This window comes from Falco rusticolus, chromosome 3, assembly GCF_015220075.1.
Source record: "Falco rusticolus isolate bFalRus1 chromosome 3, bFalRus1.pri, whole genome shotgun sequence".
Taxonomy (NCBI): Eukaryota; Metazoa; Chordata; class Aves; order Falconiformes; family Falconidae; genus Falco; species Falco rusticolus.
Genome location: NC_051189.1, coordinates 57,758,651 through 57,776,751, shown reverse-complemented (window position 1 = coordinate 57,776,751; position 18,101 = coordinate 57,758,651). Strand labels below are relative to the sequence as shown.

At 39.2% G+C, this 18,101-nt stretch overlaps 1 protein-coding gene across 6 annotated transcripts in view; it reads left to right on the top strand.

Moving 5' to 3' along the window:
- MYOM1 (myomesin 1) overlaps positions 1-18,101 on the top strand; it is an 80,716-nt gene that overhangs the window by 32,489 nt on the left and 30,126 nt on the right. For 4 of the 6 annotated variants that reach the window (XM_037380494.1, XM_037380491.1, XM_037380489.1 and 1 more), the window contains 11 exons: positions 2,803-2,944; positions 5,097-5,296; positions 6,809-6,865; positions 7,235-7,359; positions 8,898-9,081; positions 10,094-10,268; positions 12,512-12,633; positions 13,537-13,860; positions 15,476-15,672; positions 16,446-16,572; positions 17,297-17,481. In XM_037380494.1, the coding sequence (XP_037236391.1) occupies positions 2,803-2,944; positions 5,097-5,296; positions 6,809-6,865; positions 7,235-7,359; positions 8,898-9,081; positions 10,094-10,268; positions 12,512-12,633; positions 13,537-13,860; positions 15,476-15,672; positions 16,446-16,572; positions 17,297-17,481 (1,838 nt within the window). The remainder of the gene's footprint in view (positions 1-2,802; positions 2,945-5,096; positions 5,297-6,808; positions 6,866-7,234; positions 7,360-8,897; positions 9,082-10,093; positions 10,269-12,511; positions 12,634-13,536; positions 13,861-15,475; positions 15,673-16,445; positions 16,573-17,296; positions 17,482-18,101) is intronic. The other 2 variants (XM_037380493.1, XM_037380492.1) reach the window with 1 other exon arrangement.

The window sequence follows — 18,101 nt, the reverse complement described above, 5'->3', positions numbered from 1 at the left end:
CTGCATTAGGAAAAGCATTGCCAGCAAGTTGAGGAGGTTGTCCTTTCCCTCCACTCAGCACTGGTGAGACTCATCTGGAATGCTGGATTGAGTTCTGGGCTTCCCAGTACAAGGGAGATGACTTACTGGAGTGCGTCCAGTGAAGGGCTGTGAAGGTGATTGAAGGCTTGGAGCACCTCTCCTATGCAGAAAGGCTGAGAGAACTGGGGCTGTTCAGCCTGGAGAAGAGAGGGCTATGGGGAGTTTATCTATATGTATAGATACCTGACGGAAGGGAGTAAGGACAACAGTGCCAGGCTCTTGTCAGTGGTGCCCAGTGTCAGGACAAGAGGCTATGGACACAAATTAAAATACAGGAAAGCTCATTTTAACATAAGAAAACACTTTTTTTTAGTACAAGGGTGACTGAATACTGGAATAGGTTACCCAGACAGGCTGTGGAGTCTCCATCCTTGGAGATATCCAAAACCTGATTTAACATAGTCCTGGGCAACCAGGTCTAGCCGAGCCAGCTTTGATCTTAGGGTTGGACTACACAATCTCTGGAGTTGCCTGCCAATCTCAACCATTCTGTGATTCTCTATAGTAAAGCAGCAGAGTGTACAATTAAAATGCAATTTCTCCAGGTGTTGTTTGTTTGTACCACAAAAAAACTTCCTTGAATTTCTATTAGAGAAATATCTCTTTAAAAGGAGCCATGGCTATCAGGTTGTGTGCTGATTCTATATCTGTCCCAGCTGCTAAAAGCAGCTGAAGTGTGTAATGCTAACTCAAAATGCTCTGGGAATTCTTGGCTCTAAGACCATGCCCAGAATGGTACTATGTTGCCAAGTCCAGCAGAGCTATGTGAGATAACAGCCTGCTCAGAAAATATGACTGGAGCAGATGTTTTCATCACCTGAGGAAAGACTCTACTGAAATGAGCAGCTGTGACAAGAAATAGGACTTGCCTTTCTTGCTTTGTTTAAAATTGTGCTGCCATATAAATAAATAATCACCCTCATTCCTGTTACATCTTCCAGCAGCTCAGGTACGACCTGATTGCAAACCCACAATCCCTTTCACCAGAGTATCTTATTAGCCAATCAGTGTGTTTGCCAAATTCTAATTAGAGCAATTATATTATACATTCCTACTTAAAATGTCCCCACAGTCTCAGGTTAGCTACTATATTCCTCACTGCTCCTTCTAAACTGTAGACAGATTTGCTGTAAATGGCTAGCTATGGTATTTAGGCACAAGCCGTTGTCTTTCTGTGTTACACACAGAAATTCCTGTGTATAGATGGAAGTGAGCGCTGCACTGATCAAGTACATGTTGTTAAGTCTCTAGATGGACTTAGAGAGGGTGTGTGACCCTTCTGCCATGGTTACAGATGAGCATTTGTCAGCAAGCCCATCAGGGGTGAAATCCTAGCCTCCTGGAGGCTGATCAGCAATGCTGGTTGTCCCAGCTATTTCCCAGTCTGTCTTGGAAAGAAACTGTGGTGTCTCATGTTCCATCAAGTGGTAAATACGGGCAACTAAAACTTTTCATATGGAGAGCACTAAATGCATGTTGTTATTGCTCTTAATGTTCCTATTATTTTGTTATCTGGATTGCTTATATCCTGTATGTTATTGTTTTTAAAAATACATCAGGTTAGCTGTAATTAGAGCACGTAAGCTCCATATGATGCTACTCTGCCTGTAAGAGAAGAAACAGTGTAAAATGTGGGTTTCTTTTTTCTGAAGACTACTGTTTTACTTAAGCCATTTTTTTTCTGAAAGCCAAAAGCATGAAAAATAGGGATTACTGTATATTGCAGTACAAAATCCTGTAATGCCTTGAAACACCGATACTGTTTAAGAAGTCTAGGGTTTAGATAGAATGTATGAAAAAGGTTTTTTAGCAAAGTATTTTTTTCTTCAGATCTATACATCTTTCTTGTCTAAGTCAGGTCTTCTTTTAAACTTACAACAGGGCTTGAAAAATGCTACACGTAAGTGTACAAATTGGTGCTATTCTTCAGAGAAACCACCTCTTTTCTTTGAAAATCTTTCATACATTCTTCCAGTAAAGGTTATTTTTCTCGACATGAAAATTACCCTATCTCACCAATCAGACTCTGTGTAAACAGTAAAATTCCCCAGTGCCCAGCACTGTGCTCTGTTTTTTAAAGTTTTCAATAAGATATGCCCAGAAGCTGAAGCCAGGACCCTTTGACATCAGCAGTCCCAGGTTTGTGATAAACACTTGAAAGGAACAATATGCTCATTCTTATGGAGGTTATATTCCACAGTGATAGTGTATGTGTAATATAATTAAAATTCAAAAGGTTTTGATACCTTTGCAGTTCATAGGTAAGCGAAAACAAACAATGAAGGGCCATGTGTGGAGGTAAGAGCTTTCAGTGTTGTATATGCAGTGGATGAATACTTTTGATTGAGCCATTACCTGGCAGTAAGACAATATATCAGCCTCTTCTCCTAAGTAGAATAGCAGGTAAATATACAGTCTGTGGAGTTTTTCATTCAGCTACGTCTCTGACAGTGACCCAACCAGAATGCATGTTACTAATTTTGTTTAAAATGCCTAGGTGAACTACATGTACAGTATGCTATAACATACTAAGCATTTGTAAATGTGCCAAAGAGAAACCCAAAACCTAGAAAAAACACTGGCAATATAAAAATAAATACTTTTTGAAGCCAGTAATGGAACTTCTTTTTTTGGCTCATTAGGTGCAGAGTTTGGTCCTAAAGATTAATAATTGAGAAAGAACTATGGTTCACATTTGGAAACATGTCTCCATCCTCATAGATGCTGACGCTGAAATCCCAGGAGCCCCTGGCGCACCACTAGATGTGCAGTGCTTAGATGCCAACAAAGATTATGTCATTGTCTCCTGGAAGCAGCCTGCTGTTGATGGAGGAAACCCCATCCTTGGATATTTCATTGACAGGTCAGTGAGCACGCCAGACTGGAGAATTTATATTGCTGCTCATTCTAACTCAAAAATCTAAAAGCACATTGAAAAGCATGAGATAAAATGGTCATTTTGTTATTTTAATTCTTGTTGCTGGCCAGAAGAAAATCATTTTTTTTGGTTTAGATTGGCTGGGCCTGATACAACTTTCATGGAAATAATTACGTCCTGCTTCATTTAACTACATAGAAAGGGTTCTGTGAGACACTGCATAGCTCAGCCCTCGCTGCTTCCTGTGGGGCTTGAGAGGCTTTGGGACTCTGCAGCGGTTGGTAGCTTACAGAATCAGCTCCATCAGGCAGCTGTGGCTCCTTCTGTGTCAGTGCTCTCCTGCACCTTTCCAAATAGTTACTACGTAGCACAAAGCAAAATATTATCCCAAAGGGACTTACATTTCTTTTATGCACTGTTGTTTTCCAAACTCTTAGATTGACAAGCTGCATGCAGGTCACGCGTAGGTGTTTTTCTCTGTAACAATAAGAGTTTGAAATAATTTTTAAAAATATGAAACGTCAATGTGTCACACAGTGGCAGGATTCCAGAAGCCTGGGGTTTAAGAAATTCAGTCAGTATTTTGAGACTTGCAATGATCTTCGGAGCTGCTAATATCTATTTGAATGTCAGTAACAGAATACATCATTAGTAGTATGGTGTTCCTGTGGGTTTATTCAGATGCATGTTAAAAAAACCCGCAAACATTTTATATATATATATATATATATATATATGCCACTGTATTATGCCGTTGTATATATATAAATTATATATGTGAAAAAGAAGTCATTGCTTTGTGAAATAAATCTAACATTAGTACGTTCAATTCAAATATAATTAAAATAATAAAAAAATGGTTTTCTAACTTCTGAGTGTCAGTTGCCACTGTAACTATGCTGCGCTAGACCTAAGCTATGGTTCTCACATTCATTGAAAAAGCCTAAACAAAAGACAGGACTAGACTCTGAAAAATAATATCTCATTTTAAAACTAGGCTATTGAGGGATGTCAGCACTAAGACTAACCTCAAGATGAATGGCACTTTGCTTTTTCCTTTGTGTTCACCTTCTTTATTCTAAATTTGCTCCTAAATTCAAAGCTGTGTTGCTGCTCTCCAGTATTTGATCCCACTGAAGGTATTTAGGCACCCAAATATTCAGCCAGGTTAGCCCCTAACCTGGAGTAAGGACCCTAGAGTAAGTGGGTAACCCAAGGCAGCAGGAGGGGTCTGTGCTAATGCTAGGGGCAAAGCGTGGGCATCCTTTGCCCCAAGCAGAAACCAGAGCCACAAAACCACCCTGAGCAAGATGGTAACAATTCCCAGAAAAGAGATGCTCACAGATGCCAAGAAATCTGGGTAGGCACTGCAACATTCAGTTTGGCAGGTATCTCATTAACAATAAAAAGTCTTTCCCAAGCTGCTAGTTCATGTTCCTGTTGACCATGTTGCGGATACAGGGAACCCATCCCCACAGGCTCCTCCTGGCTGCCTGAGCTGAAGTCACTGCAGTCCCTTCCTGCTGCTTGTTATCTCTTCTGCCAGAAAACAGCCTCCTGTCAGGTGTGAGGTTTTGCAGCAGCAGGACCAGCATCACTTTGCAGGGTCTTGTCATTGCAGTGGCTGCAGCCACCAAACCAAAGGCTCCCTTGGCAGCCCCAGCAGCCTTTGAAGCAGGGTCCAGCTGCGTGACTGACTTTAACCCCATTCACAGCCATCTGTGTGCTGGGCTGGTCACAGAACTCACAACGGAGGTCTCCATGCCCCATGAAGCCCATCATTTTGTAGGATGTAGTGAAGCACTGCATGAAACATGAACTGGTCACCTTCTGGCAAATGTAAAAGATACATGTAATTCATGTCACTCCAAGAATGCTAAAGCTGACACTCCTTAAGCATACTTCGGAGAGTTTAAACAGTGAATTGAGTTCTGCTCATGCGCCTTCCTCAGTTCAGGAAAGAAGGGGTGCAGCTGTGAGGGATTTAGTGCATGCCCAGATGGTACTTCATCCCTGACCCCTGGGTGCAGCTGCTTTGCTGTCACCAGTATACAACGCTGCAGAGGAAACTGGTATGAACCAGCTAAGTCGGCATTTTCCCCTTCCCAGCACTGCTCTTGTTCTTTCTGTTTTTCAGGTGTGAGGTTGGCACGGCCCACTGGACCCAGTGCAATGAGACTCCTGTGAAATTTGCTCGTTTCCCTGTCACTGGCCTGATTGAAGGCCGTTCCTACATTTTCCGAGTCCGAGCTGTGAACAAAGCTGGCATCAGCCTGCCATCCCGGGTGTCAGAGCCCGTGGCTGCTCTGGATCCTGCTGACAGAGCCAGGCTTAGAAGTAAGATGTGCTTTTTGCAGGTTACCTGCGAGGTTTAAGTAATTAAAAAAAAAATAATAATATAACGATCTACTCATAAACCTTTGAAATACCACTAGAGGGAGCAATGCAAAAACAAAATATTCTTTGGAAACAGCTTTGCCAGGAAGAAATCATCTCGGTGCTCTTTGCACAAAGTGCTCTGTTGGCTGAAGTGGCTTTGGCTGGCTGTGGTGCTGTGCTCCGAACTTGCAGGAAGGGGGGAAAAAGGCACAGGAGAGCTAATTGCCTAAAGAGACTTGCTTTTGTTCAGCCAACAAAATAGCTGAATGGATCCTGTGAATAGTCTGTCTCTGAGTCGCAGACAAGGGTGGCTCATTCTGGGCTCATGTGATGATCGAAGTCTTCCAGTAACATCAGTACAATACCAGGGTAGCCCAACAGATCCCAAGTTCCCTGCTTTCTGACATTTTGCCAGTCAAGGATATTTCTCCTGTGTCACAGACATTTTGCTTCCAAATACATCTCTCTACCCATATGCCAAAATCATATGCCTAAAATCCAATTATTTCTACTAATTTTGGAAGTCCTGTTATTTAAAATGGTGCAGTGTGAAGGGGTATTGCATGCAAGCTACAGGGCTCCCACAGTCCCAGCTTGTATGTCTACAAAGCTGCAAGCTACAGGCTGCAGTCAGATGATCATAGTTCCCATTCAAAAGAAAAACAAAAGGCCAGAGGAAGAAGGTTTGGCGCTGCTGGGAAGCACTGTGCTCAGACAAACATGTGAAACCTGAAGTCTGGAGGAGACTCCTTGGTGGGAAGGGTGGAAACTGATCTCCTCCTCTCATCCTTCATGATCCAACAGATCAGCCAATATAAGGTCAAGCATGTGGAGGTGGAGAACAGAATTTGCAAAAATTATCTCTGAAAGTGCATTGACCTGGTTGATAGCTGAATGCATAACTGCAGTAATATGCTGACGTAGCGGTGCTGAGAGAGCCACCAAATCATATCAAGTGGGTATGTTGAGTCAGGCTGAGCCATTTCTGTTTGTGACTGTGACCCATGATTTGAAAGCTGGTAATGTGAGGGAAAGTGGTTAAAAAGAGACAAAGAGCAGCCTGCAGGAATTTGGCTTTTCGTTTAATGAGTGAGCTGTTAAACTAAGTGAATAGGGTATGGAAAAGACAGTTGAAGTTCACTCTTTGAAAACTATGAGCTGAGTGAGCCAAATACCTCTGCTTGTCACCTCGGTGACCTCAGTGACGTTTCAGGAAGGAATAGCTGTTTCAGTGGATTAAATTGTCTAGCTCTATTGATCACTGAGCTGCCTTTAATATTCAAGCTGGTAAACGTACAACTAGTTTGGGTAACTAGCTTACTACGTGAGTAACAGTCACAGTAGTAACGAAAAATAGAGCTGATGTGAATCTTGCAAATGTTAATTTTGAACCACAGGAGTCAGTTTTCTCATTATTTCAAAAGTTTTTGAAGTCTCCCATTCCCTTGATACCTCTGACATTTGTTTCAGGTCACCCTTCTGCTCCATGGACTGGACAGATTATTGTCACTGAGGAAGAACCTGCAGGTAAACACAGTCCTTTTGCCTACAAAAGCCTAATGTGAAGCTGGCTGAATAATTAGAACTCCCAGTGAGTTCAGTAGACTTTGGCACACACCCAAAGTCCGTTGTTCTGAGAGTCACTTGACCTTGAATAACTCACAACTTGGTTGTCAAGGTGAGGTTTCATTATTCAAGACCTAACAAATAAACATGCTTAGAATTAGAAGGACGTTTAAAACCAATGTTTAGAAGGCTTTTAACTTTATGTTTAAAAAAAATATCAGATGCCACAGTACATTAATACTCCTATATTTTAATTAATGGCACTAATTCTGATAAAAATATGAAGGAATTAAATCCCAGTTCCCTTTCCTATTCTCCACTGTTCTTCAGAGGGTGTTGTTCCTGGTCCACCTACAGACCTCCAAGTTACTGAAGCCACCAAGAACTATGTTGTGCTTAGCTGGAAACCTCCAGGACAGCGGGGCCATGAGGGTATCATGTACTTTGTGGAAAAGGTAAAATTGGACAAAATCAGAACCATGTTGTGGCAATCTTTTACATTTCTTTTACCGTCTCTTCTGGACTTTTACTTAACTTTCATTTCCACCTAAGACTTCCAAACTAGGGCCAGGACTAGAACTCCGTCAAGATAACTGTTACTGTAGGTTAAGATAAACCAGGAAGAAAAGAAAGATGGGAAATAGAAAAGTAGATGCAGAACATGTCACACACTGTAATATCCTTTTATGAATTGTGTCATTGACCTACCCTGGAGTAGACAAGCTGTCAGACTCCCTCCATAATGAGAAAGCACAGAGCAAAGTCACATGTTTATGTATATATATCACACACACATATATATGATATATAAAAATGTGTATTTATATATATATATATGTAAAATAAAATCTGTATAAATGAAGCTTGTCTGGTGGGACAGATTGTTAACATTTTGGATGGAGGCATTCTGCAAGAGTTTCTTGGCATCAGTGCTTTCTCCTCCAGCTGTCTTTTCATGTTTATCCTTTACATTAACTTTCCATTTGCTTCACAAGCTCAACAAAGATGACAAAATTTCTTTTCTAGAACAGCATAAGTCTGAATTTTGGTGTCCTGCTTTTCTGAGATGTTCTTGCTTGGCTGCTAGCCTAGAAAATTCTTCATTCCATCACCTTTTTTACTTGTATCTCATGGCTCACAAACTTTTTTATCAATGCTTTTCCCTATCAATCTAGAGGTGTCATCAAGGGAGACATAAATATCTTCCCATTATGTGTTTTTCATCTCTCTTACAAAATCTGGTCTAAAAGATGACTTTCACTTAGCAACAGACTTAGAGAGGATGAATATATGAATTTTGAGTTTCCATATAAGAAAGCTTTGTAATAACATATTGCATGCTGAGTACTGAGCACTAATGTCACATAGATAATGTTCTCCTGAGAATTTGAAATCCCTCAGAAACCAGAATGATTAATTGAGATTATCCTTAATGTAAATCACAGGCAAAAATTAATCACTAATATTAATGGTATAAATGGTCGAAGTATGTAGAACTTCTAGCCACAGAAATAAAAATAATTCACAAATTAATTGCACATGTTGATTTTTTCTGGAGAATGAAGGGCAGATCCTGATTAATTCTGGAAGCCACCACAAAAAAATTGAGTGACATGAACATCTAGAAGCAATGTGGCAATGTTAGAATTTTGTTCTTTCAATGATGTTGAATGTCTGCAGAACTTATTTTGAAAGTGGTTCAGAACTGGGTGCAGTTCATAACAACATCACTTCCTTGTGGTGGAGAGGAGTTTAGCTTTGATATATTAAACCCAGTAAGATTTTATGTATGTTTTCTGGGGTAGGTAAACATTTGGCAGATTCATAAGCTTTGAAATGCATTCATTCTGCGGAAAGGCCCAAAAAAGGAACGTGACTCCCTCTTCTCCATTGCAGACATACGTTTTGTGGTCTGGGTAGAATGTCCTGTTGGGTTAGACACTCAGCTTTTAGATGTTTTTGTTCCAAACATGGTTTCTGGGTTTGACCACAGTGCATTGCTGGCACAGAGGACTGGCAAAGGGTGAACACCGAGATCCCTGTGAAGTCTCCTCGCTTTGCAGTTTTTGATTTGGCTGAAGGCAAATCCTACTGCTTCCGAGTTCGCTGTTGCAATTCAGCTGGAATCGGTGAACCTTCAGAAGCAACTGAAGCCACTGTAGTGGACGACAAACTTGGTAAGTGTGTGGTCGTATGTATTCAATTACCTCCATGGTATCTTTTCATTTTATGATGTAATGGTTTTGGCCGAAGACAGATAGCTGCCCAGTAAATAATTCAAGTATAAACAGTAGCCAGTGACTTATTCCCTTTAGCTAAAATAATTTTAGTTTGGTTGTTGAACCTTTAACGTATACTCAAATGACAGATGCAAACCAAGGGAATTAAGCTGCAAATAATGATGCCAAGAACTGCGAAGGCTGCAAATAGTGAAAGAAAATGAATACTCAAGGAAGTAGAAAAATGTTTTGTTTTACTTACAGTCTTTATTGAAAATAAGCCCAGACATCAGCAGAGTTTAACCTTTCTTGTTCGCCAAGTTAAACAAAAGTGAGAAATTTAATACTTATGTGAATGCAGAGTCTATTTCCACTGCAAGAGAAGCCAAGATGTTCACCACAGTAAAGCATCAGTAGCTACACCTACATTAGCAATTTGTTTCCAAAGAGCAGTGCAGATTTCAAGCCAGTTCCCGGATTGTCTCTGTTTACTTCATACTGTTTGAATTCTCAGAGCAGTCTGATGCACATGAACTACATTCTTTTAGAAGAGTAAACCCGCTCTTCTGAAAAACACTTTAGATGCCTTTTACACTTAGCAGGGGCATTGGTTTCTGACTTATTCTGCAGGCACAAAATCTTCAGTGTGCACCTAAACTTTTTCCCTTTTAGAAAGCTCCAAATCACATCTCTAGTGCAGATGTTCAGCACAAGGGAATAAACTAGATGTAGTTTGAAGGAAATGCCCTGAATCATAGGCAATGGAGAAATGAGGCAGCTCACCACCGAAGGCTTGAACCTACTGATCTTGTCCTGTTGTGCCAGATTACTTAGTTTAAATCAGAGGAGTTTTTTGAGGGTTAAATCTGTATTGGTTGTACTAATATAATCAAGAATAGAATGTCATCCTTATTTTATTTGTAAATTTTGACTGGCTGGTCACTGATTTATTTCTGTTTCTCTCCCACAGATATTCCCAAAGCTCCGGGCCGTATTATGCCAACTAGGAATACAGATACCTCTGTTGTTGTCACTTGGACAGAGCCCCCAGATGCCAAGGAGCTGGTTGGGTACTACATTGAGTCAAGTGTAGTTGGATCCGGCCGTTGGGAACCATGCAACAACAACCCAGTGAAAGGCACAAGGTAACAGATTTTAAGCATGGAAATTATGGTCATCAGTTTTTGATTTACTGGAGAGATGTGCTTTCCAGCCATTAGTAGTAGTAGTAGAGTTAATCACTGTGTGGTAGCCAGCAGGCTGGAATCACTCTTGCAGATGAAGTTCATAAGAAATTACAAACACATATTTCAAACTGTGAGTCTTCTCCAAAAAGAATTTATAATCAACCTTATAATAGAAATAATTAGTCAAGGGGGAAGGAAACATGTACATTGCTAGTGAAGAAAAGAGAAGCAGCTCACTAGTTCTAGCTGTTTTACAGCCTATCAGTTTGATGAAAAACAGTACAGTGAGGAATGACTGAAGTTACAAATGCGGAAGACTGCATAATGTTTGGAAGCAAAGTCCTTTGTTTTGGAAGACTGCTGTTAACATTTCTGGACTGTGTATCTAGAATGTCAGGAGGACATGTGGACTATATCACACTAACAATATTGCTTTCTAACTGCTCTTGCAATTATCAAGATACTAATGAACACTCTTAAATATTGGGTGTAAACTCACATTGCTTACTGACATGAAGCTCAGTCTGCAGTCAGAAGAAATAATCAAGATTTAAAACTTTGCAAGCTAAATCAGGTTTGGTTTTATTTGAATGAGGATGTAATCTTCAGAGTCTAAAGGAGTAACTGCAAAAATTGATCACAAGTGGATTAATGTCAATCCAGAAGCAGTCCCTGTTTGTTATGACTGATTATGCTTATTTGTAATTGCTATCCATGACAACATTTATCGCAATAAGTAACACTCTGCTAAATACCCTTGGACCAATTTTATTGTTTAGAAGGGCACTGTAAATGCTTAGTATATCAAAAGTACCTAAACCCCCACTTGCTTGAACACAAGCACAACAATTTCCTTTAAGTATTTTGTGCATTTATATTGCAACAGTTGTATGTGGTAATATTATATACTTCTATGATTTATATTGTGGTTGCATCAAGTATTGGTGAAGTTTCATGTTGCTTTCTGATGTTAAAATATGAAATGTGATCTTTATTCATTGTAGAAATAAAAATATTGTTCTGAGTTTCTATATACTGTGATATTACTACACTGCTTAGGTTCCTATCACTGCATTTTTAGTCAGTGCAATATAATGTATGATGCAGTCAGGCACAGGCTGTCTGTAAATTCTAGCTGAGTCAGTCTCAAGGCATTAGCTGTAGCTCATAGTTTGCATTATGCAGTATATTTTGATCTTCTGAAATATGTTTTCTGCACACATCCTAGTTAAAGCAAATGATTTGGAAAAGTCTGGTTGAATGGGTAGGGAAGATTCTGCTCTGAAAATTTTGATTCAGGTTTTATTTTTTTCACTACAATAAAATTTTCATTTTTGAATATTGTTTTCCATGTTATATTTGCTTTGTACATCATTGCATGATGTCAGCATTGCTAGTGGAAGATGTGACATTATGAAGCAGAACAAAATAAAAGTAATGTGAAATAAAATACACTGAAAATACCTATTGAAAAATAAATGTTGTTTTAAATAAAGTATTTACATTCCCAAAACTCATTTTTTCTGAAAGAAATTATTCCTGTCTTGGGAAATTTTGTGTTTTCAGGGTGAATACCAGAGAAAATTGGTGAGTGTTTTTCATGTAATCATTAGGCAATCCAGTAGAAAAAATATTCTAATAAAAGAGTTTGTCTGACTTAGATTATTGTGCCATGTACGAAAGCAAGAAAGTGAAATTAAAAAATCAGACACTGCATAGCTCTTGCACAATACCCTATAATTTTTTTTGAACACTGCAATTTTTCATTTATGATTGGAAGTGAATTATGGGAACTTGCGCTACAGGTGTCTTTTAGTTATGAAGATATCCCACAAGAAAATACAGAGCTTATGTCTGCAGATTTTTGCATTGTTTCCATTAGAAAGTATGGATTGTACATAATAACAGAAGTAAGTTAGACCCTCTAGCAACACAAAAACTTGTGTATTCTTAAGAAGGAAAGACTGTTGATAAATGGTATGTCTGAAGAGACATGGTTTTAGATATTATCTTTGTTGCATGTGTGAGGTGCTTAGATACTTTCTGCATTCTCTGACATTCATTTAAGTGACTGGGGTCATGGTTTATCCTCAGTTTTCAGAAACCAGAATACATTTTATGGAAGAAATGCTTTATTTTCCTCTTAAGTTTTTTTAATATTCTTCATACTTTCTAAGTATTCCTTCACTGGTTTACTTTAGATTCATTTGCCATGGGCTCGTCAATGGTGAGAAGTACATTTTCAGAGTCAGAGCTGTTAATGCAGCGGGGCTCAGTGAATTTTCACAGGATTCAGAGCCTATAGAAGTGCAAGCAGCCATTGGTAAGCTATTTTCCATTGCTCTTTTCAATTATAAATATGTTGGGGTTTAATTAAGTAAAGATGTTTTCAGCAACTATTTGTAACTAATTGTTTTGTTTTACAATGCTATCCACAAATAATAATTTATCCATAGATCTTATGGTCTCACAGTCATAGTTTCACAGTCACTGCACTCTTGTAGACTGTTCACCTTCAACATCCAGTCTTCTTCAGGTGTTTCTTGTGAACCACTGTAAGAGAGCACTGCCAAGTTCACTTCATAGGTATCCTGGAAAATGGAATGGCATTCTGATTCTGTAATGTGGTATTTATCACCTCTAATGCACACATCCTATATACCATCAGTTACTAAGAAATTTGTTTCCATACCTAAATCTAATAATCAGTGCAATGTGTCTTTTGTAAACCTTCTATAACCCTGTGTGTTCTCCCTTTGTTGATTAATTATTTCTGTTTACCACTGCCTGAACTAATCCATAAAGATTAATGAGATTATCGAGCCACAATAAGTTGTGTGTCTGCAACACCCTCACTCATTTGTATCAAAACCATGTACCTCACAGCCTTAGAGCACAGAGATACAGCCTATGGCAATTTTATGAAATCATCTTGAAAGGATCAGAAATATGACTTGGAAGATCTGATACAAAAAAAAATGTAGCCAATGTAGATTACTATTAACTTTCCATATTTATTCTGCTTTGCTTGTGAGCAAGTTGAGAGGTATTAGGTGCATTTCAAATTTTTGTGAATGCAAGCTTAACGTTTTGCATGTAAAACCTGTGATTTGTCATACTTTGGCTGTATTGTTCACTGTATGCATTTCTTTGTTCTGTTGACTAAATGAAGAAAAAACAATATATTCTAATTCAAAATGTCTTTGCTGTTTTCTGGCAATTATAGGGGGAGGATTGCTTCATGGTGTGTGTCCTGAACTGAGTGGTAAAGCTGGTGGACTAACAGACTGCACTATCAGCTGGGAAGGCATGCATGAGTCCTCCCAGCCTATCTTTGACACAGATGCTTTGCTAAAATGCAATGCTAAATTTAATAAAGACACACTACCCAGTAGCTCTGACAAACTGGGGAGAACAGGAGACAATAACATGAGAGAAATGGTTAAAGATGCTGTCACATCTGCACCACAAAATATTGCTGCTAAGCAGGCAAGTAAGTCTCGACCTGGGAATCTTTTGACACTGGAAAAAGTGACAAAGAAAGATACAGGTGAGAGTTAATAAAATAAATAGATTTCACTGCTTTGTTACATCCACTTCAGACAGTTATAACCTCTGCTTGTCCATGCCACAAGTGAAAGCGCTCTCCAGTGATGCATCTTCTATCAGACCCATTAATTACATGCTCCGTTAAGATCATTGTGCATGGAATGGTATTGGAGACCACTTTACAAACTTAGTGACTACTGAAAGCGAAACCTACAAATCTGTTTACTAATTTAATAGCTTGCTTGACTACATATTAATGTATTATTTCTAAGTCACTTCAGTAATTTGTTAGGTGTTTTGTTACCTAGCCTCTGGGTTATGTATGTGTGAAGGAAAAAAAATTTGATTAGGATGGTAAGCATGAAAATCTGTGTTCTGTTAGGATGTATGAAGATCCTTTGTGGATTTATGCCTAAGCTACAGCTTATCCTGTGAGACACAGTGCTAATGAACATTGTGTTGTATCTCTGACTGACAGCAATATGTAGTGAGGAAAACCTATCAAGTTGCAGGTACACACACAAAATCGTGTTTTATGTTGTCAACACCTAAATACCCATTGTGCCTGAGAAATGTGGAGGCTTGAATTTCATATAGGTCCTGGTACCTGGCCAGTGAACTGAATTCCTCCCCAGGCCTCTGAAGTGAGACTCAAAAGTCTTATGCAAAGCACTGAAGAGAAAATGAAGTGGAGGCGCCTGGGGCTAGCTGGCACTGACATAAAACATGAAAGAGAAAAGGAAACATCTACGATGTAGGATTTCTATCAAAAGAACTTAAGGGTCACAAGTAGGGCTCTTCACTGGTCCATGACATATTGGGTGTGGGCAAGCATTTCCCCACTAGATACAGAAAAGTCTTTATAAGAAAATGGGTTGGGATGAAGTTAATGATTTCTGTGTTGTTAAAAAAAAAGTGAAATTAAAGAAAGAGACTAAAGAGACTATGCCACAGATTTTTTAGTGTAAGTTCCAGTAACAGACATGTTCCCTTTCTGGTCAGTCTACAGTGCCTATGATCACACTTCCTTCCACTAAAGGTAAGATCATGTGATGGGTGCAATGATAAAATTTGCACAGTGTGTAAATTTAAAAGAAAAAAAACAAAAAAAAAGAATGAACAGATAAAGTCCATTCTCGGAAGGGAAGAATGTGGGCCTATTTAAAAAAAAGATACAACAATCAATACAACAAATATTGTATGTGTGAAAAAAGGGTTTGTTTTCAGCAAAAGAAACCAAATCATTGCATCTCCATTTTTTTTTACTTTTCCTGTAATATTAGTTTTAGTTCCTCATTCTTCACAGTTTTGAAGCGAGTCGTGAGCACTTACATCAGAGCTGCAACTGCAACACATTTTTTCACTATGTATCAGCTTGCTTCTCAAAAAACAAACAATCCTGAAAACTAATTCCTGTGCAGTTTAGACTTCTTCAATTGGTTTATGGAAGCTTTTATCCTGCGTTTCTTATTTCAGCTCCAGAAATTTCCCTTGACCACATAAATATTGTCCTAATTAGGAAATGCAGGATGGGAGCCACCTGAATACGGTAGCTGAATGCCAGTCTAACTATCAAAATATAACTTCCTATTTATGTATTATTCACATTGAAACAGCTGCTCCATCTCCACCTTATGACATCACGATACTTGAGAGTGTTCGTGACTCGATGGTATTGGGATGGAAACAACCTAAAGTCATTGGTGGAACAGAAATTACCGGCTACTACGTGAATTATCGTGAAGTGGTTGATGGAGTTCCTGGGAAATGGATGGAAGCCAACATCAAGGCCATTAGTGAAAGGGCGTACAGGGTAAGAGGTTAATTTCTGTTATTGCTGTGGGTGCAGATAATATTTCCAAAACAGACCTCAAAAGCAGATTCAGATGAATTATGATTCAGTGTACAGATTGCTGTTCAGAGGGTTTTATATCTGTGATAACAAATTTATTTAGCTCTGTTAAACGTCTGTGCAAAATGGTCTGTGCACTTACCTGTTAGTCTGGCACCAACTGTCATCTGTGAATTCACTACTCTAGACATAGTCTGATCTTTTGTAAGTCAGCCCCTCACAACAAATGGCATTCCTACTGGGCTTGGTGGACCTACCCCAGTGCTTGCTGGTGCTGGAACCAGCTCTGTGCCAGCTGTGTTCTGTGATCACTTCTTGACCCAATTTAAAGACAGAGCTAGCTACAACCTTGTTGAGCTGCTTCACAAATGAAAAGCACTGCCAGGACTGAGTTGCACCCCACTGTGAGGACACCTCTTGCCTTAAGTGAATTTACTCTGTATTAAGAGACAGATTAATGTGATTGTTGAGCAATACCCTGCTCCCTCCCTGGCTACCAAAGTGTCTATCAATAGGAAAAAGGTTACAATTAGAGCATGCCAAGACCACTCATGTATGCTCCATTGTGGATTAGGGGAAAAGCCAAGATAGTTATCGCCTTATGTATGATGTCAATAATGCTTTCATCTATTCAGGCACTTAAAAGCACACTCATGGGTTCAATAATTGTCATTGAGACTTTTTTCTAAAGCCGTAATCCAAAGTCAATAAGTACCATCTCGTTAATTCTGCAGATTCAAAACCTGAAGGAAAACATGGTGTACCAGTTCCAGGTGGCTGCTGCCAACCTGGCTGGGGTTGGGACACCCTCCCTACCCAGCCAGCCCTTCAAATGTGAAGAATGGACCATTGCTGTACCTGGTAGGATCCTGAGTGGGAACTGGAGGTTACTCACAGCCCAAGGGTGCTCTGCAGTCGGTTGCCTAAGTTCTCAATGCTTTCAGTTTCCAGGGGAGTCAGTGGGCACTGAAGTTCATACCTAGGCTTGAATCTCCATCGCTTTGATTTAGTACATTTACAATGATACATTAAACAATCCGTGTTTAATCAGTAGCATTTTACAAGCAGCTTGTATTTTCTTTATCTTTCCTGCTTGGCTCCTGAACTGTGTCTGCCACTTTGCTTCCTAGTTTAAATGGTAGGCATAAATACCTGTCTAAGGTACAGGGCAGAGAAGAATGAGGTCCTGCAACCCTTGTCTCTGGTCAAGATTGCTGGCCTTTTAACACTAGTTGAAATGAATGAGAACAACCTTCATTGACTTCAGTGGACTTTAGAGCAGTCCTTGAAGCAGCACATTAGCTTAATAATTAACTTATTTCCCTGAGTTTGGAGATTACTTATTTGTTTTGTTTGTTCATAAATATTTGATCAAGATACCAGCCTCAACGATTTTTTGGTTTTTGGGCTAGTCTTTTTAATAGGCATGGGTTGTATTTATATCAGGTCTAGATATGATACAGAGGAGCTGTACATATTATGTCAGCTCTAGGTGTACAACATGGTGTCTGGTTTTGTTTCTGAAGTCTGCCCTAGCTCCTTTGGGATTTGTTTTGATATCACAACTTCAGCTTTTACCTTTCAGGGCCACCCCATGATGTCACATGCACAGAAGTTAGGAAGGACTCTTTGGTTTTACTGTGGAAGGAACCAGTTTATACTGGTCGTAGTCCCATAGTTGGTTATTATGTTGATATGAAGGAAACTGAAGCAAAGGAGGAACACTGGAAAAGTGTCAATGAGAAGCCACTTCAAAAGAAATTCTTGAAGGTAAATTGCTTAAGATTCAAATACTGGTATAACAGTATAACCTTGAAGAAGTCAGCCTTCAATAGCATCTTCCTGTGCTGATCATGGTTCCATTTAATAAAAGACATAGTAGTCTATGTTGTGCCAAGGATATATACTTGTAATGCCTGTATAGTCAGAGAAGACAGTAACTCAGAAGACAACCTGGTATGACAAGGCTAAAAATAAAAGAAAGCACTGCTAAACCCAAATACCACTCTTGTAACACAGGAGGCATCCCTAGCATTTTCTGGTTCAAGAGCAAGATAGGTATGGCAACAGATGGCACAAAACCAGATGCCATGATAGTGTGTCAGGTGATCATTTCTAATAGAAAGTACCTTCTCACATTTCACAGCAAGTTAAACCCAAGCTTTTTGTACTATTATGCTACATCATTTTGTGGAATGACTTCTAAATTAGGGTTCAGCAGTATCTCAGTTCTAGAGATATGTCTGAAGTAGTTTTGCTATTTGTATGCTTTTCAGAATATTTGAAAGACAACTCATTTTAAAGTGTGATCCTTTTATATAGGTTTAAAAGGAGTATCCACAGATGTTATAATGTCAGTATGATTCCTGAAGTCACTATAATTAAATCTG